This window comes from Acanthisitta chloris, unplaced genomic scaffold (assembly GCF_000695815.1).
Source record: "Acanthisitta chloris isolate BGI_N310 unplaced genomic scaffold, ASM69581v1 scaffold3677, whole genome shotgun sequence".
In the NCBI taxonomy this organism is placed as follows: domain Eukaryota; kingdom Metazoa; phylum Chordata; class Aves; order Passeriformes; family Acanthisittidae; genus Acanthisitta; species Acanthisitta chloris.
In genome coordinates this window covers 13,011-28,506 of record NW_008684117.1, presented here as the reverse complement: position 1 = coordinate 28,506, position 15,496 = coordinate 13,011, and the positions used below count along the sequence as shown (strand labels likewise).

Here is a 15,496-nt window from a genome sequence, read left to right as displayed (position 1 = left end):
CCGGGTCACACAAGGCCCGCCGGTCACACCGGCTCACACCGGGTCACACACGGCCCGCCGGTCACACCGAGTCACACCGGGTCACACACGGCCCCCGGTCACACCGAGTCACATCGCATCACACATATCCCGCCGGGTCACACCGGGTTACTCGTGTCCTGCCGTGTCACACCGTGTCATTCATGTCCAGCCATGCCACACATCTCCAACTGTCCCACACATGTACGTGTCCCACCATGTCCCGCCGTGTCACACCGTGTCACTCATGTCCCACTGTGTCACACATGTACATCTCCCACCATCTCCTGCCATGTCACACTGTGTCACTCATGTCCCGCCATGTCACACATCTCCCACTGTCACACATGTACGTGTCCCACCTTGTCCTGCCATGTCACACCATGTCACTCATGTCTTGCCATGTCCTGTGTTACTCATGTCCCACTGTGTCACACCAGGTCACACATGTCCTACCATGTCACACTGGGTCACACATGTCCCACTGTGTCACACATGTGTGTGTCCCACCATGTCCTGCCGTGTCACACCGTGTCACACATGTCCCACTGTGCCCTGCCATGTCCTGCGATGCCCCACCATGTCACACGTGTCACACCAGGTCACTCAGGCTGGGGCAAGGGGAAGCCCGTGGTGCTTTAACTGTGCTGGCAGCAGGGCATGGGGGCAGCAGTCAGCACAGTGTGCAGGCTTTGCTTTTCTGACAGGAGTCTCATCGGCGCTGTAGGTATTGGAAATTAGAGATTTCCTTCATAACTGGCTCAAGTAAATGGACTAAAACCAAAATACAGCAGCAAAAACATAATTGGAAGTATACTATTTATAAAAGTAGCATAAAGACAGTGAATGTGTCTCACACCATGTTGAATAGGAAAATTCTCAATCTTTTCCAGCATTATTCCAAACTGTCAGTTCAGATCAAAGACTGCACGCTTGAAAACCTTCACGGCAAATCAACTGGATGAAATCAAGGATCCCTCTGGTCTTTTTTATATTCTTCCTTTTCAGAAAGTAAGTAACGTATCCTCAGTTTAATATTATAACCAAATGTAAGTTGTTTTAAGGAAAAAAATACCTCTGCCCCAACCGCAGGGTTATATGTAGTATCAGACAAGAATCAAAGTCAGCAGTGTGAAATTTAACAATTGTAGAATTGTTTAGGTTGGAAAAGTCCAGCTGTTAACCCTGCACTGTCCAGTCCACCACTAAGCTATGTCCCTAGGTGCCACATCTTTTATTTATTTAGAAGACACGTGTCTTCTAAATACTTCCAGGGATGGTGACCCAACCACTTCCCTGGGCAGCCTGTTCCAGTGCTTCACAGCCCTGTTGGTGAGAAAATGTTTCCTAATATCCACTCTAAATCTCCCTGGAGCAACTGAAGGCCATTTCTTCTTGTACTGTCATGTGTAGCTTGGAGGGTGGACACCAACCCCCACCTGGCTACAACCTCCTTTTGGGTAGTCGTAGAGAGTGATAAGGTCCCCCCTGAGCCTTCTTTCCTCCAGGTTAAACAACCTTAGTTGTTTCAGCCAGTCCTCATAGGATTTGTTCTCTGGAGCTTTCACCAGCTTCATTGCCCTTCTCTGGACATGCTCCAGCATCTCAATGTCTTTCTTATAGTGAGGGGCCCAGAACTGGACACAGTACTTGAGGTGTGCTGAGTACAGGGGTGATCTCTACCCTAATCCTGCTGGCCACACTATTTCTGATACAAGCCAGGATGCCGTTGGCCGCCTTGGCCATGTGGGCACACTGCTGGCTTGTGTTCAGCCACTGTAAACCAGCACCTCCAGGTCCTTTACTGATGGGCAGCTTTCCAGCCACTCTGCCCCCAGGCTATAGTGCTGCCTGGTCTTGTTGTGACCCAAGGGCATGACCCGACACTTGGCCTTGTTGAACCTCATACAACTGGCCTTTTCCCATCAATCCAGGCTGTCCAGATCCCTCTGCAGAGCCTTCCTGCCCTCCAGCCGATCAACACTTCCACTCAACTTAGTGAATTGACTGCGCGTGAACTTGATTTCCTTGTCCAGATCATTGATAAAAATATTAAAGAGGTCTGGCTCCAATACTGAGCCCGGGGGGACACCACTAGTGACTGGCCACCAACTGGGTGTAACTCCATTCACCACCACTCTCTGGGCCCGGCCATCCAGCCAGTTTTTTACCCAGCAAAGAATGTACCCATCTAAGCCATGAGCAGCCAGTTTCTCCAGGAGAATGCTGTGGGAAATGGTGTCAAAGACTTGACTGACTTTACTAATGCCAGGTAGACAACATTCACATCCTTTCCCTCCACTCAGTGGATCACCTTGCCATAGGAGGAGGTCAGGTTAGTCAAGTTTTCATAAATCTCTGCTGACTGGACCTGGTCACTTGTTTGCCCTGTACATGCTGTGTGATGGCACTGAAGATAATCTCTGTAACCTTCCCTGGCACTGAGGGCAGACTGACAGCCTTCTGCCAAAAGGAATAGTGTATACAGAAAACACAATTCACATTGTTTCATTAGTGCAGTAATTAAGATATGCACGGGGAATATTTGCAACATACTTTATCCTATGTAACATTTACTTCTTAGCACAGAAATGTGAATTTTGAGTCAAACTCTCAAGTTTCTTTGTATTACCAGTCTGTCAATCAGTTATCTTTTTTTAAAGTATGATTTTATTTTTTTCTAAAAAGTGTAATTTTATTTTCTAAATTCCTACAGGGTTACTTGGTGAACTGGGATGTCCAGAGACAGGTTTGGGATTATCTTTTTGGAAAAGAAATGTATCAAGTAAGAGCCTTTTCTTAATTACAGATTTTGTGTGGAATTAAGATAAGTACATCAAATATGAAATAGAACCAGTGAGCTTACTGTTCTCTTTGAAAGTGCCTTCAATTAGAAATCACAGGGATTTATTTTTTTTTCAAACTGAAGAAAATTTTTACTTTCAGCTCTGGTGTACTAATTTTTTAGTCTTGTGTGTACTGATACGGAGTTCAGTTCACATAAGAAACTCCTATCAATATAATTAAGAGTTCAAGTTAGTAAAAAATAATTACAGGTGGATACAATGTGGTTTAGAGATCAGCAAGTAGTTAATGTACAAGAGAGGGATGAGCTAGGTCAGTAGGCCAAAAGACATATGCATTGAGTAATCATCCTTGCCTAGCCATTTTCTACCGAGGAGTAAGTTGAATGTATAAAATATAAAAATCTGATACTTAATTTTTCTTATGACACAATAAGTGTGATAAGAACTTCCCTTATTTTTCTTTTAAAAATGTTATCTTCTCTGGAAGGTTTTGGCTTTTGTGACATCTAGGAGGCAGAATGGTACTGTGAATGAAAGTACTATCTCAAAATGTCTTAGTCTCTAGACGTGAAAATACATGCTGACTTTTGATACTCAGCTTTCAGCTTAGTTGTGGAACTATATTCAATTTAGTCATGGTTTCAAGGGGAATTTTGTTAAATTGCTTTTCATGAGTGAAGACTACAGAGGGATACAGCTGCTAATATGTTTAAGGCCATATCCAGTTATGATTGAAGTAACTCTATGAAGTCTTCTCTAAAGGAGTTTGAGATACCAGTAAATGTGGAAAGTCCAGGACCTTTTGCTGGCCTCATCTCAGGTCACTGGGAGTTTTATTGATTCTACACTGCACAGGGCTTCATCTTTGGTTATTAGATAAGGAATTCTGTGATGCAAGTGCTGTGCTGTTGAAGAGACTTATCTTTCTGTAGCTGACAGGATTAGTGTTAAGTATCCTACATTAGAATTGTAGTATTCCTTTCTATATAGCTCTTTAAAATGCTGGATTATGATTGTAAGGATGGAACAGGATCAGGATATGTATGAAAGTATTCCCTTCTATTATGTTTTTATCCATTAAAATACACTGCTCATGAGGATTTTAAAAAACCTGAAATGTTCTAGGCCTAGCTTCTATAAACAGATATAGCAAGTGGTAATCATGCCTCCAGATTTACATGATTTGCCACTGCTGCAAAATATGCTAAGGGAGTATTGATTTCTAAGTTTTGTGTAATGACAATCTTACTGTATTTTTCATAGGTGGATTTTGTAGATACCAATATTATTATTACCGAACCTTATTTTAACTTCAGTTCAATACAAGAATCTATGAATGAAATTCTATTTGAAGAATATCAATTTCAAGCAGTTCTTAGAGTAAATGGTGAGTCTGTCTCCTTCTAGTTTGCATTGATATATTTTGAAGCTTAGCCTTTTAAATAGATAAATAAATACATAAGTATGCATGCATATGCAAACACGTGTGTATATATCATAGAATCATAAAATCATAGAATTGTTTAGATTGGAAAAGACCTTTGAGGTCATCAAATCCAACCATTACCCACTGCCAAGTCCACCACTAACCCATGTTCCTAAGTGAACACATCAGGATAAAACTTCCACGAGCTAAAGCAGTGACAACACTGATGCACCTTCAGCCAGGCTGCCCCAACCAAGGCACTGCAGCAGCTATTTGCGAGAGGTAGCACAGGGGTAAGGACACTCATGGGTTTGTATTGTCTGTGCTCTCTCAGGGGTGGTTCATTTCCTCACTTCCTATTCTCCCTAAGTCCTTCTAAGACAAGGACAGCACCAGTTGTGCTCCCACGGGATGAAGGTTTTCAGCTGTCAGTTCATGCCAGACACTCCCATGAGCTGACTGTGCCTTTGATGACAACAAGGCTGAGCTTTCTGCTTTCAGGCCTAGCCACACCTGGAGTAAGCCCACTGACAGCTGGGAATGCTGGGCTGGGAATGAGATCTGTGGGAGGCCATCATCAACATTTTGGCTAAAGAAGCCTCTAAACTTCCCCATTTTCTGTTTGTCTTGCTGTTCCTGTGTAGAGTACACCACACTGTTTTGTTTGAATTTTTAATGTGGCTTGACAAAGGTCAAACATATCTGTAGAAGTCTGTTTATACTGCAGATACACTCTTCAAATTAAGACTTATATGCAAGCACTGTGGGAGGCCATCATCAACATTTTGGCTAAAGAAGCCTCTAAACTTCCCCATTTTCTGTTTGTCTTGCTGTTCCTGTGTAGAGTACACCACACTGTTTTGTTTGAATTTTTAATGTGGCTTGACAAAGGTCAAACATATCTGTAGAAGTCTGTTTATACTGCAGATACACTCTTCAAATTAAGACTTATATGCAAGCAGCCTTAAAGGAACAGTAAAACAGCTGTTTTGTCAGAGCCAAAAGGTATATGCTTCCATTTTTAGAAAAGAGGATTTCCTTTTCCCACCTCCATTTTTTTATATAGCAGATTTTCAGTAAAATAAAGTATAAAAGAAATTACTTAATATCCTTCCTGGATCTTGAGTATTATGCTACTATATGTACTCTAAGTGGATTAAACATTTTTTAAAAATTATTTCTCTATAAATTCCATTTGTATTCTTGTCCTACTTTCTAAGACTGTCATGGTATATAATTACAGGAAATTTGAGGAGACTCAGGATGACAAAAATAGCAATGGATTTTGAAACAGAATAGCATTTGAGAAAGTCTACTAAAAATTTGCATGAGGTCTTTGATAGCTTTTCTTTTTGGGGAGGAGTGTGAGTGTGTTTTGTGTGGTTTTGTTTTGCGTTAGCAAATAATATGCATCATTACAGTCATGAAATGTATCTCAGAGGGACTGTGTAAATAACATCAGCACCCTTCTGAAAGGTAGCTGGACATAGGATACTCCTTTAGATAAGTTTGATAAGTTGTGGTGTGATCAGCCTGCTTGGACTTCAGGAGAGGAAACTGACCATGAACCAGAGTTACTGTAAAAGATTAAATGGGGGAACATACAGCACTTCATTTTATCCACTGTCAAAATGAATTCATATGTTGGCTGCACTGTTAGGTGTTGAGCTCTTGGAAGTCTGTCAAAGGCATTTAAGATATGAAGCAAGTACACTTTGATATCACTGTAAATTCTAAAAGTGTATCTTCATATAAAAATGGAATGAAATTTTCTGCATTTCAGCTGGAGCTCTTAGTGCACACAGGTATTTCCGGGATAATCCATCTGAGCTGTGTTGTATCATTGTGGATAGTGGATACTCTTTTACACACATTGTACCTTATTGCAGAAGTAAAAAGAAGAAAGAGGCAATCATCAGGTAAACTGCAGTATATATTTATTGTTTGCTATGCCTGAAGTTAATAAGGACAGAATTCCTCATGTTACTCCTCTTCTGTAGGATCAATGTTGGAGGGAAACTCTTAACCAACCATCTAAAGGAGATCATCTCTTACAGGTAAAGCACGCCGGTCTTCACTTTGAAACCTGGTATGAAATGAGCTAGAAGTTTGTGGGGATCTTTTTAGTGTTTCTAAATGCTGTTTAAAGAAGAAGGGAATTTTTGTCTGTTACAGTCTGCTAGCTGCTAGCTTGACCTTCAGCTCAAGATGAATGGAGATGAGCTTAAACTCTTTGAAGAATTGTTATTTTTCCAAGTCACAGTGCTTTTGAGGTTGCTGAGGTTACCTATGTGCTCACAATTATATGTCCTTACATATGTGCTGAGATGTCTCAGTAGATCTTCAGTCAGTTTGCTAACTGATTCTATCAATGCGACAAGTAAAATTCAATAGGATCAACTTTTCATTAGGATCCTTTAGCTTGGAATGTTATCAAGGTAAAGGTCTTTGGTAGGAGAGCTAATAGCAGGATTATGGCTATTTTTGTTATAAAGACAATGGGCAAATGTAGGTAAATGTTTGTATTGATTGAACTGTGAAATAGGAAAATACTAAGCTTGAGTAGGCCAGGAATGCTTTTGTAAATGGATACAGGGTTTAGATACTGAGACAGTAGCTTTCTGTGACTTCAAAATGATGGTTGCTCATCTCCAGTGGAAAATTGGGCAGGAAATGGAAGACTTAATTACTCTCAACTTCTGTGGGTTTGGTTTTTGTTTTTTGCAGGCAGCTACATGTTATGGATGAAACACATGTAATTAATCAAGTGAAAGAAGATGTGTGTTATGTTTCTCAAGACTTTTACAAGGACATGGACATTGCCAAGTATGTATACAGTGGTACTAAATGTAAAAGTTGGTACTTCTGAATAATCTATTTGTACAAACAAATAAAACTATACTCTTAATCAGATTTTTTTCCAGTTAAGCCATAGAAAGTCTTGTTAGTATAAAATAGTTGGAATTTAGAACCTGCTCTTTATTCTATTGAATGTTATATTCTTTTTCAGATTGAAAGGAGAAGAAAATACTGTAATGGTAGATTATGTTTTGCCAGACTTCAGCACAATCAAAAAGGGATTTTGTAAGGTAATGATAGTTTTGAAGGTTATTTTGGATTGTTCCCCTGCACAAGCCTAGTAGAGAGGTTAAAAATACTCTTTTTCCTAATGCTGTATTGTAACTTCTTCCTGTGCTATACATTAATTGGTAAAGTTTTTCTTTAGGAAGTCGAGATGAAAATGAAATACTGTTTTTCCAGCATAGCATTTTATGTTCTGTTATGTAAGTTGCAGCTTTCTATGCTTGTGCTCTGTCATACAACCTATCCACTTAATCACTGTTTATTTCTCAAGTTAAATTAGATGTTTTCTCTGCTTTGATGCTTTTTTGTAAGTCTTTGTGAATTTCATTTAAGTACCCTAAGAGGCAGAAGGTTCAAAGTCATGTTACAGAACAGCCTGAAAAGTCTTCATACCAATGCAAATAATTTAGCAGTTTTATCTAATTTCCTGAGTTGACCATAGTTTTGAAAGTAATCCCAATATTTTAAGGCTGCTCTCATGCATAGTGATTTTGCTTCAGATAAAACTGCAGTTCATAAGAGCAACGTCACTTCAGATTTAATACCAGAGTATTATTCTTAAAAGATTTGTTGATAATGTGACTTAACCTAGAATATACTGCCTACCTCTGCAGTACATGAAATAGCTTAGCTGAATACTGTAGGATGTGATTTCTCTTCTTAAGCAGTGGTTATTGTTCTTGTCTTTAATTTAGCCACGGGAAGAGATGGTGTTAAGTGGAAAATACAAGACTGGTGAACAAATACTTCGTCTAGCAAATGAAAGATTTGCAGTTCCAGAAATACTCTTCCATCCTTCGGATATTGGTATTCAAGAGATGGGAATTCCTGAAGCCATTGTTTATTCTATTCAGAATTTACCTGAAGGTATAACCTAGAAGTATTTTGAAGAGGGTGGAGGGATGAGGGGAGAAGGGAGGTTGTGGTGGTTTGTTTTGTTTTTTCTTGTTGGTTTGGTTCTGGATTTCTTTGTTGTTTTGGTTTTGGGATTTTCTAAGGATTCACAGAATCAGTTAGGTTGGAAGGGACCACAACGGGTCATCTGGTCCAACCTCCCTGCTCAAGCAGAGCCACCCTAGAGCACATGGCTCAGCATTGGGTCCAGATGGTTCTTGAATATCTCCAGTGAGAGAGAATCCACAACCTTTTTGGACAATCTCTTCCAGTGTTCAGTGACCCTCAGAGTAAAGCAGTTCTTCTTGTGCATGAGTTTTTGCCTGTTACCTCTTGTTTTATTGGTTTCCACCACTGAGAAGAGCCTGGCTACATCATCTTAGCACCTCCTCTTCAGATACTCATATACATTGACGAGGTTCCCCCTCAGTCATCTCTTCTTGAGACTGAACAGGCCCAACTCCCTCAGCTTGTCCTTGTAAGTGAGGTGCTCCAGTCCCTTAATCATCTTCATTGCCCTCCACTGGACCTGCTCCAGGAGCTCCATGTCCATCTTATACTGAGGAGCCCAGAACCAGACACAATACTCCAGATGTGGCCTCATGATGGCTGAGTAGAGACGCAGTATCATCTCCCTGACCTCCTGGCAATACTCTTCTTAATGCATCCCAGGATTCCATTGGCCTACCTAGCCACAAGGGCACACTGTTGACTCATGGACGGCCTGTTGTTCACCAGGACCCCCAGGTCCTTCTCCACAGAGCACCCAACCTGTACCAGTCCTCAGGGTTATTCCTTCTCAGGTACAGGTCCCTGCACTTGCCCTTGTTGAATTTTATGTGGTTCTTCTCTGCCCACCTCTCCAACCTGTTGAGGTCCCTCTGACGGGCTGCACAGCCCCCTGAGGTATCAGCCATTTCTCCCAGCTTTGTGTCATCAGCAAACTTACTGAGAAGGCACTCTGTCCCCTCATCCAAGTCACTGTTGAGTAAGTTAAACAATACTGAACCCAGTATAGAGCCCTGGGTGATGCCACTTAATGACAGATCTTCACAACTAGACTCTGTGCCACATATGAAGTGTCTTAAGAAGCTAATGCTCTCAATACACCAGTTATTAAGTGGTTGTGAACTGTTCTGTCTTCTGGTGTGTGTCATATGCTCTAGAACTGATGGTCTGCAAATTTATGTATTAGGCAAGCACAGCTTTGCAGTGATTCATTGGTTTCTACTCTTGTTTCAGTTACTTAAGTCTTTTTAACATCCCTGTCTTTGTATGACCTTTGTATGTCTTTGACACTGATGGTGGAATATACTGTAAATTAGTTTTAGTGATGTTTTAAAATGTCTTTCATCACTGAAAGAAGAGAAAAATCAAACTGATGAGAAAAATGAAACTGACCCAAGTCAGTAATTTAAGCATCACAGTGTTGAACCTCTCTAACTGCTGTTTGTCAGAAGTAATACTGAGGCTTTCATTTTGTAAATAATATGCACGTAATTACTGTTATTACAAAGATGACTTTTGTAGATTTTATGATACCACATAGGTATGGCAGCATTCAGGCTATTATTTTGTACTCTTAAAAACATTGTGTCATTTAAAATCCCTTTTGAAAAGGGAAACATTAAATTTAACAAATATAAGAAAACAGTAGTTACCAAAGCCAGATTCTAAAATCAGGAAGAACATAGGGCGACTGATCACTTTCTTGTATTTCTCAATAAAACTCTTTAACTGATACTATCATTAGATCATCATAAAATTCATCTATGCATGCTTCTTACTTCTGTTCCAATTCATAACAAAACTGGAGGGAAAAGCTACTTTAGTTTTTAAACACACATTCAGTCTCTAACTACAGATTTACTTATTTATTTTACAGAAATGCAGCCTCATTTCTTCAAGAACATCGTTCTGACTGGGGGAAACACCCTTTTTCCAGGCTTCAGAGATCGGGTTTATTCTGAAGTTCGATGTCTTACTCCAACTGATTATGATGTTTCCGTTGTTCTTCCTGAAAAGTAAGTTCTAACCTTCTAAACAGAAGAGGCTTTGTCTTTCTAGCAGAACAAACTATAAAAGAGGATTTCTTTTGCTGATTAAAAAGATAAAGGAGTTAATTAAAATATTAAGTGAACAAAAATTGTACAAGAGGAATATTTTAAATCAGTGTATTTTCAGACAAACCAAATAAGTTAGAGACCACCTGCTTGCTCTGTACTTTGGCTAATTAAGTGGTTTTAGGATCAGCCTTTTTATTGTAAATAGATAAATATGACTGTCTTGTCATTAAGGAGGTATGTAAGGATGTAAGATTAGTTTTCTACTTAGAAGACTTTTCAGCATCCAAATGCTGCCATGTCATTATTAATGTAGCCATTTCAGGGATTTGGAAGGGGTAGCATCTTTGCAGAGAGAGCTGAGACATAAGAAACATAGCTTCAAAGCACAAAAAATCTCTACTTTTGAAAAACTACTATTAAAGAGTGTTTTTAAATATTGTTGAAAGAACATTATCTGTGCAAAAATACATGCGAAGACATACTCAGGTCCTTCCCTCTTCACACCTGCCTCCAAAGAGGCACTTTTTAAGGAAGCAGTCAGCAAGCCCTGCTAAAATGTCAAACTTTGTCTCAGAACTTGTCTGGAGCTGGATGGTTTGATTTAGGAATCAAAAATGTGTTTTTAAGTAGGTACGGCTAAATAAGTCTTGGAAATCATCACTGCATACTTCTATTTTAAACGGACTTACAGAATGACTTTGTTCATTTTTCAGCCCTATTACTTATTCTTGGGAAGGTGGAAAGCTCATTTCTGAAAATGATGATTTTGAAGACATGATAGTAACTAGAGAAGATTATGAAGAACATGGACACAATATCTGTGAAGAGAAATTTGATATATAGGTAGCATCACTGAGTATGTTGTGATTCCATTGTTTTACTCAGAATGGAAGTCTTTGAACTACCACCTGTTTTCCATTAGTTAGGGCTGTGTTTTAGCTTTCCTGTATTTAATTGGGTTGGGGAAAAAATAATTATCAGAGTTTTGAAATAAAGTTTTACAAGCCTGATACTGTGAAATAATCTGTTCGTTGTCATTTCACTACGTTCTCATCTTTTACTGAGAGCTTCATTGTGTTCTTATTGCAGAAAGCCTCAATGCGTGAGGCAATAAAAATCTCCAGTGCATGTACTGGTGTGAAACTAACAGTGAGAATAAATGGGTTTGGGTTGTTTTTTTTTCAAAATGATTATTATTCTAACTGGTGCAAGCCACTAAATGGACATTAAACACATCTCAAAAGAAGTCTTGGAGATTGCCTATCCTGGAAATAAATACTAAGCTTTATTTTTGGTTATTTTTGTGAATGGCTGTGAGATGCATATACTTGACATGTGAACACTGATATTGAAAATATGCTTAGGCTCCGAGAAAAGAGTAATTTGAACAATTCCTTTTTCTAAAACGGTTTCAGGTTAGTAGGTTGTGGGAGGTTTTGTTTGGTTTTTGTTTTATGTGACAGCAGAGCAAATAAGCTTCCTGCCACTCCCCTCAGCTTTCTGTAAAGGTGCCATCAGGAGCTGTCACAAAGGTGAACAAAGCTTGCAGTTGTGTTCTGGGTGATTATCCATCTGTCCTCTCCCTGCATTCTGGATAAACACAAACACCACAGTACTTGTTCTTCAGTGCCTCAGCAGCTCTGTTACTGTGCCATAAGTCTGTGCAGTGTTCCATGCAGGAGGGGAAAGAGCAACAGCACAGGCTAATAGCCAGATATAAGGCTGGGAGGCCCATGCTAGTAGGGGGTGCCCCACCTGGCTTGCTTGGTTGCCAGGACAGAGGCAGGTACTCAGCCAGGGTGGGTAATGGACACACTGGTGCTGACACTGATCTTGCCTTGACGCAGCTTATGGCAACAGGGAAGTTGCCCTTTTAGTAGGGCTGGTGATACTGAGTGTGCTCAGATTTGCAGAAGAGTATCCTGTTGTGTCTCATCTTCCCTTTCTTGTCTGCTCTAATGTAAAACCAGTAAGTGTGCTTAGGCAGTACACTTTGCATAAGGGCAACACAGAAGAGAAGCCAATGCTTCAGAGAATAGGAGTATGATCTTTCATACTTTGGACTGCCAGCTCATGGTAGCTTTCCTGTAGTCCAATCTGTTGACAGGAATGAAAGAGGTACCCTCCTCGTGCTGTTAACAGCTACAGGAGCCACACACGAGGCAGCTAGGGTATGAAGACATGAGACCACCACCTAGAAACTATTTGACACATTCATGTCCTACACAAAGTAATACAAACTAAGTCTAGTACACTGTAATTTTGATAGCCACATATAGAGACCCTTGGGTCCAAGCTCTACTTCTCTAACTGCTTCACAAAATTATCAGCAGGCTTTAGCTGAGACTTAAAATAAGGAAATATGCACATTGCTCCCATAAAGCACTAACAAACCTTTTCCTTGGCAAGAGCAAACATGAACACTCTATAAATAGAAGCCTCCTTACTTTGAAGGTGCCATCACTTGTGCTTTGATAAGACTGCACTGAAAAGTACCTCTAAACTCTTTGCTCTCAAAATCTTCAAACAAATTCATACTGGCAATTAATTTGATAGCTCTGTGCTAGAAATCATAAACAGAAATGAGTGAGAGGTCCCAAGTTTCCCTACCAGATGATTCTATGTCAAATATTGTTAACAATTTGAAACAGAACTTTCAAAAGTCCAATAAAATTATTTTAATTTTGGAATTTAACTGAAAGTGTAACAATGAAAACCTGTAATCTGTAGTTCTTAAAACTTGTTCTTTTCAGAAGACCCTTAAATGTACAATACTACATTTCTTTCAGCAGAAGATTAAAGGTCAGTAGATCTTCCTGTCAGGGTAGGTGAATAAAAGAGGGCTCTCGAGCTCTTCCTTTACTTTGCAGAACTAGATCAATTTTGACTTCTTGTCCTATGAACTGAAGGAAACCACGTGGTAGCTATAAATTCCTGCTTGAAGTATTTCCTTGCTGTGTGATACCTGGTTCTGTGTCTCCTGAGCTGCCTCTTAAAAATGCGCTACAAAATGATTGAGTCATCCATCACTTTTTATACAATTCTTTATTATCTTCCTTAAATTAGCACAAGTAAATTCTAATCAAATCACAAAGTGCAAGAGTTTTGCTTTTCTTAAATACAGTTTTTCCCAAAGCAATTCCCAGCCCACCTAGCCTACAAATCACCATGTTATCACCCCTTCCTCTTACCAGGTTTAGTATTTTGAGTAATACCTAGTAAAGGGACTGAAGACAGAGAGCGAGAAAAAAAAAGCACAACTAAAATCCCTTTCTCCCACTACTCAACACCAGAGGCACTTAATGGGGAAATGCTTTCCTGTTTACAATTCTCGATAACCTACTTCTGTACGTGTTCTCTCTTCTGGGAGAATAACAAAAACCCTACACAGGGCTAGAAAAAGAATATGTGGCCCTGTAGTCTAGGAATTAGGGCATTCACCTGTGAAAGGTGAAACTTAGGTTTCTTTCCTACTGTAAATCATTTATTTCACACTGGACAGTCACTGTTAAATAACAAGTGCACAAAGAGGGATTCATGGACAGATTTCAACTACATTCTCTGACTTCTAACAGGGCCAGGTCATTTAGCTAAGGCTGCTTCAAATATGCAAATTAACTATGTGTGCAGGTAATAGATTGTGTTGGTTGTATCTAACAGTGTAATTATTTCAGTTTAGAAAACAGCAGTTGTTTTGAGAAGGCTTTGGTATCCTGCTGACTTGACCACATGTTTGAAGAGCAGTTGGGGATGGAGATACCTAAATAAGCATATTCATAACAAAAAAATCATGGTGATAGTGGAGTTAGTCAAGCAATGGGGCCATGAAAACAATAAGGGACTGGAGGATCAGTCACACAAGGAAGAGGCTGAGAGAGCCTTGAGAACACTCAGGGAAGGAAGTAAAGAAGACTGAGCCAGACACTTCTCAGCTGTGCTCAGTAGAGCACAGGTGGAGGTGGGCTTTGGTTTTTGACTTTTAAATACTGTGAGACTGGTCAAAGTCTGGACCAGACTCATCCAAGAGGTTGTGGCATCTCTGTCCTTGGAGATACTCTAAACTCAACTGGAAAAGGCCCTGAGCAGCCTGCACTAATTGACTCCACTTTGAGCTCACTGGTGAGACTAGACCAGAGGTCCCTTGCAATCACAGTTCTATGTTTCTTTGTCCAATGGATGATCAAATGTCTGTTCTGAGTGTGAAATTTAATTCCTATCACATACTGCATATTTACTTACTATGAGGAAAAGCTGAGAGAACTGGGATTGATCAGCCTAGAAAAGAGAAGGTTTTGGGGTCACCTAATTACAGCCTTCCAGTACCTGCCTACAAGAAAGATGGAGAGAGACTTCTCACCGGGTCATGTAGTGACAGGACAGGGGGGAATAGCTTCAAACTGAAAGAGAGTAGGTTTAGACATCAGGAAAAAATTAGGAACAGGTTACCCAGAGAAGTTGTGGATGGTCCACTCCTGGAAGTGTTTAAGGCCAGGTTGGATGGAGTCTGAGCAACCTGGTCTAGTGGAAGGTGTCCCTGTCCATAGCAAGGGGGTTGCAACTAGATGATCTTTACCTCCCTTCCAACCCAAACTGTTCTACAATTCTATGATTTGAATCAACATTTCCTTGTCAATATACAGTTAACCATCCATGTGGTGATGGGTCAGCATGTTTTCTGTCTTTAAATTCATAAACATAAATATTACTGAAGTATTCATAATAAATAACTGGACACTATCAAAGTGTTCTCATGTTTAAATAAATTACTTGAGTATACCAAGAGATCTAAACTATTTCTCAAATTTCTTCAAAATGTAGGTTTTTACTTGCTTTTGCATAACTGCCAAATTATTAGCAGCTCAGTCAGGAGTAACAACAGGCTGTAATTACTGACTGCAAGCACACATAGCTCTCCTACCTAATGAATTTGCCTGCCATAGATTCAAAATCCACTGGCCTGCTTTAATGTTTTTGACATACTTTGTACACTTTTAGAATACCCGTAGGAATCTTAATCTACAGTTTAAGATTAGATTACAGTTATTATCTACAGACAGAAAAGATTATAAAAGCCTCACTTGCCCAAGCATGGCTCTGAATGTAGACTTGGCTCAGATAGAAAGCCATGGGGTTGTGGGACAGAAGGATAAAACGTGTCAAACCCTAAACTCAAAGCAGCACAAGCAGTGTGCTGTTATTAC

The 15,496-nt window shown here is 39.9% G+C and overlaps 1 protein-coding gene across 1 annotated transcript; it reads left to right on the top strand.

The window, feature by feature from the left end:
- Window positions 1–911: 911 nt before the first annotated feature.
- Window positions 912–11,442, top strand: ACTR6 (ARP6 actin-related protein 6 homolog (yeast); the record flags this gene model as incomplete). The annotated part of the gene is made up of 10 exons (XM_009079177.1): window positions 912–1,029; window positions 2,735–2,803; window positions 4,089–4,212; window positions 6,035–6,170; window positions 6,252–6,308; window positions 6,979–7,077; window positions 7,262–7,340; window positions 8,031–8,202; window positions 10,115–10,253; window positions 11,009–11,442. Coding segments are annotated over 10 exons (1,123 nt in total), but the record flags the coding sequence as incomplete, so codon positions are not given.
- Between the last annotated feature and the right edge of the window lie 4,054 nt (window positions 11,443–15,496).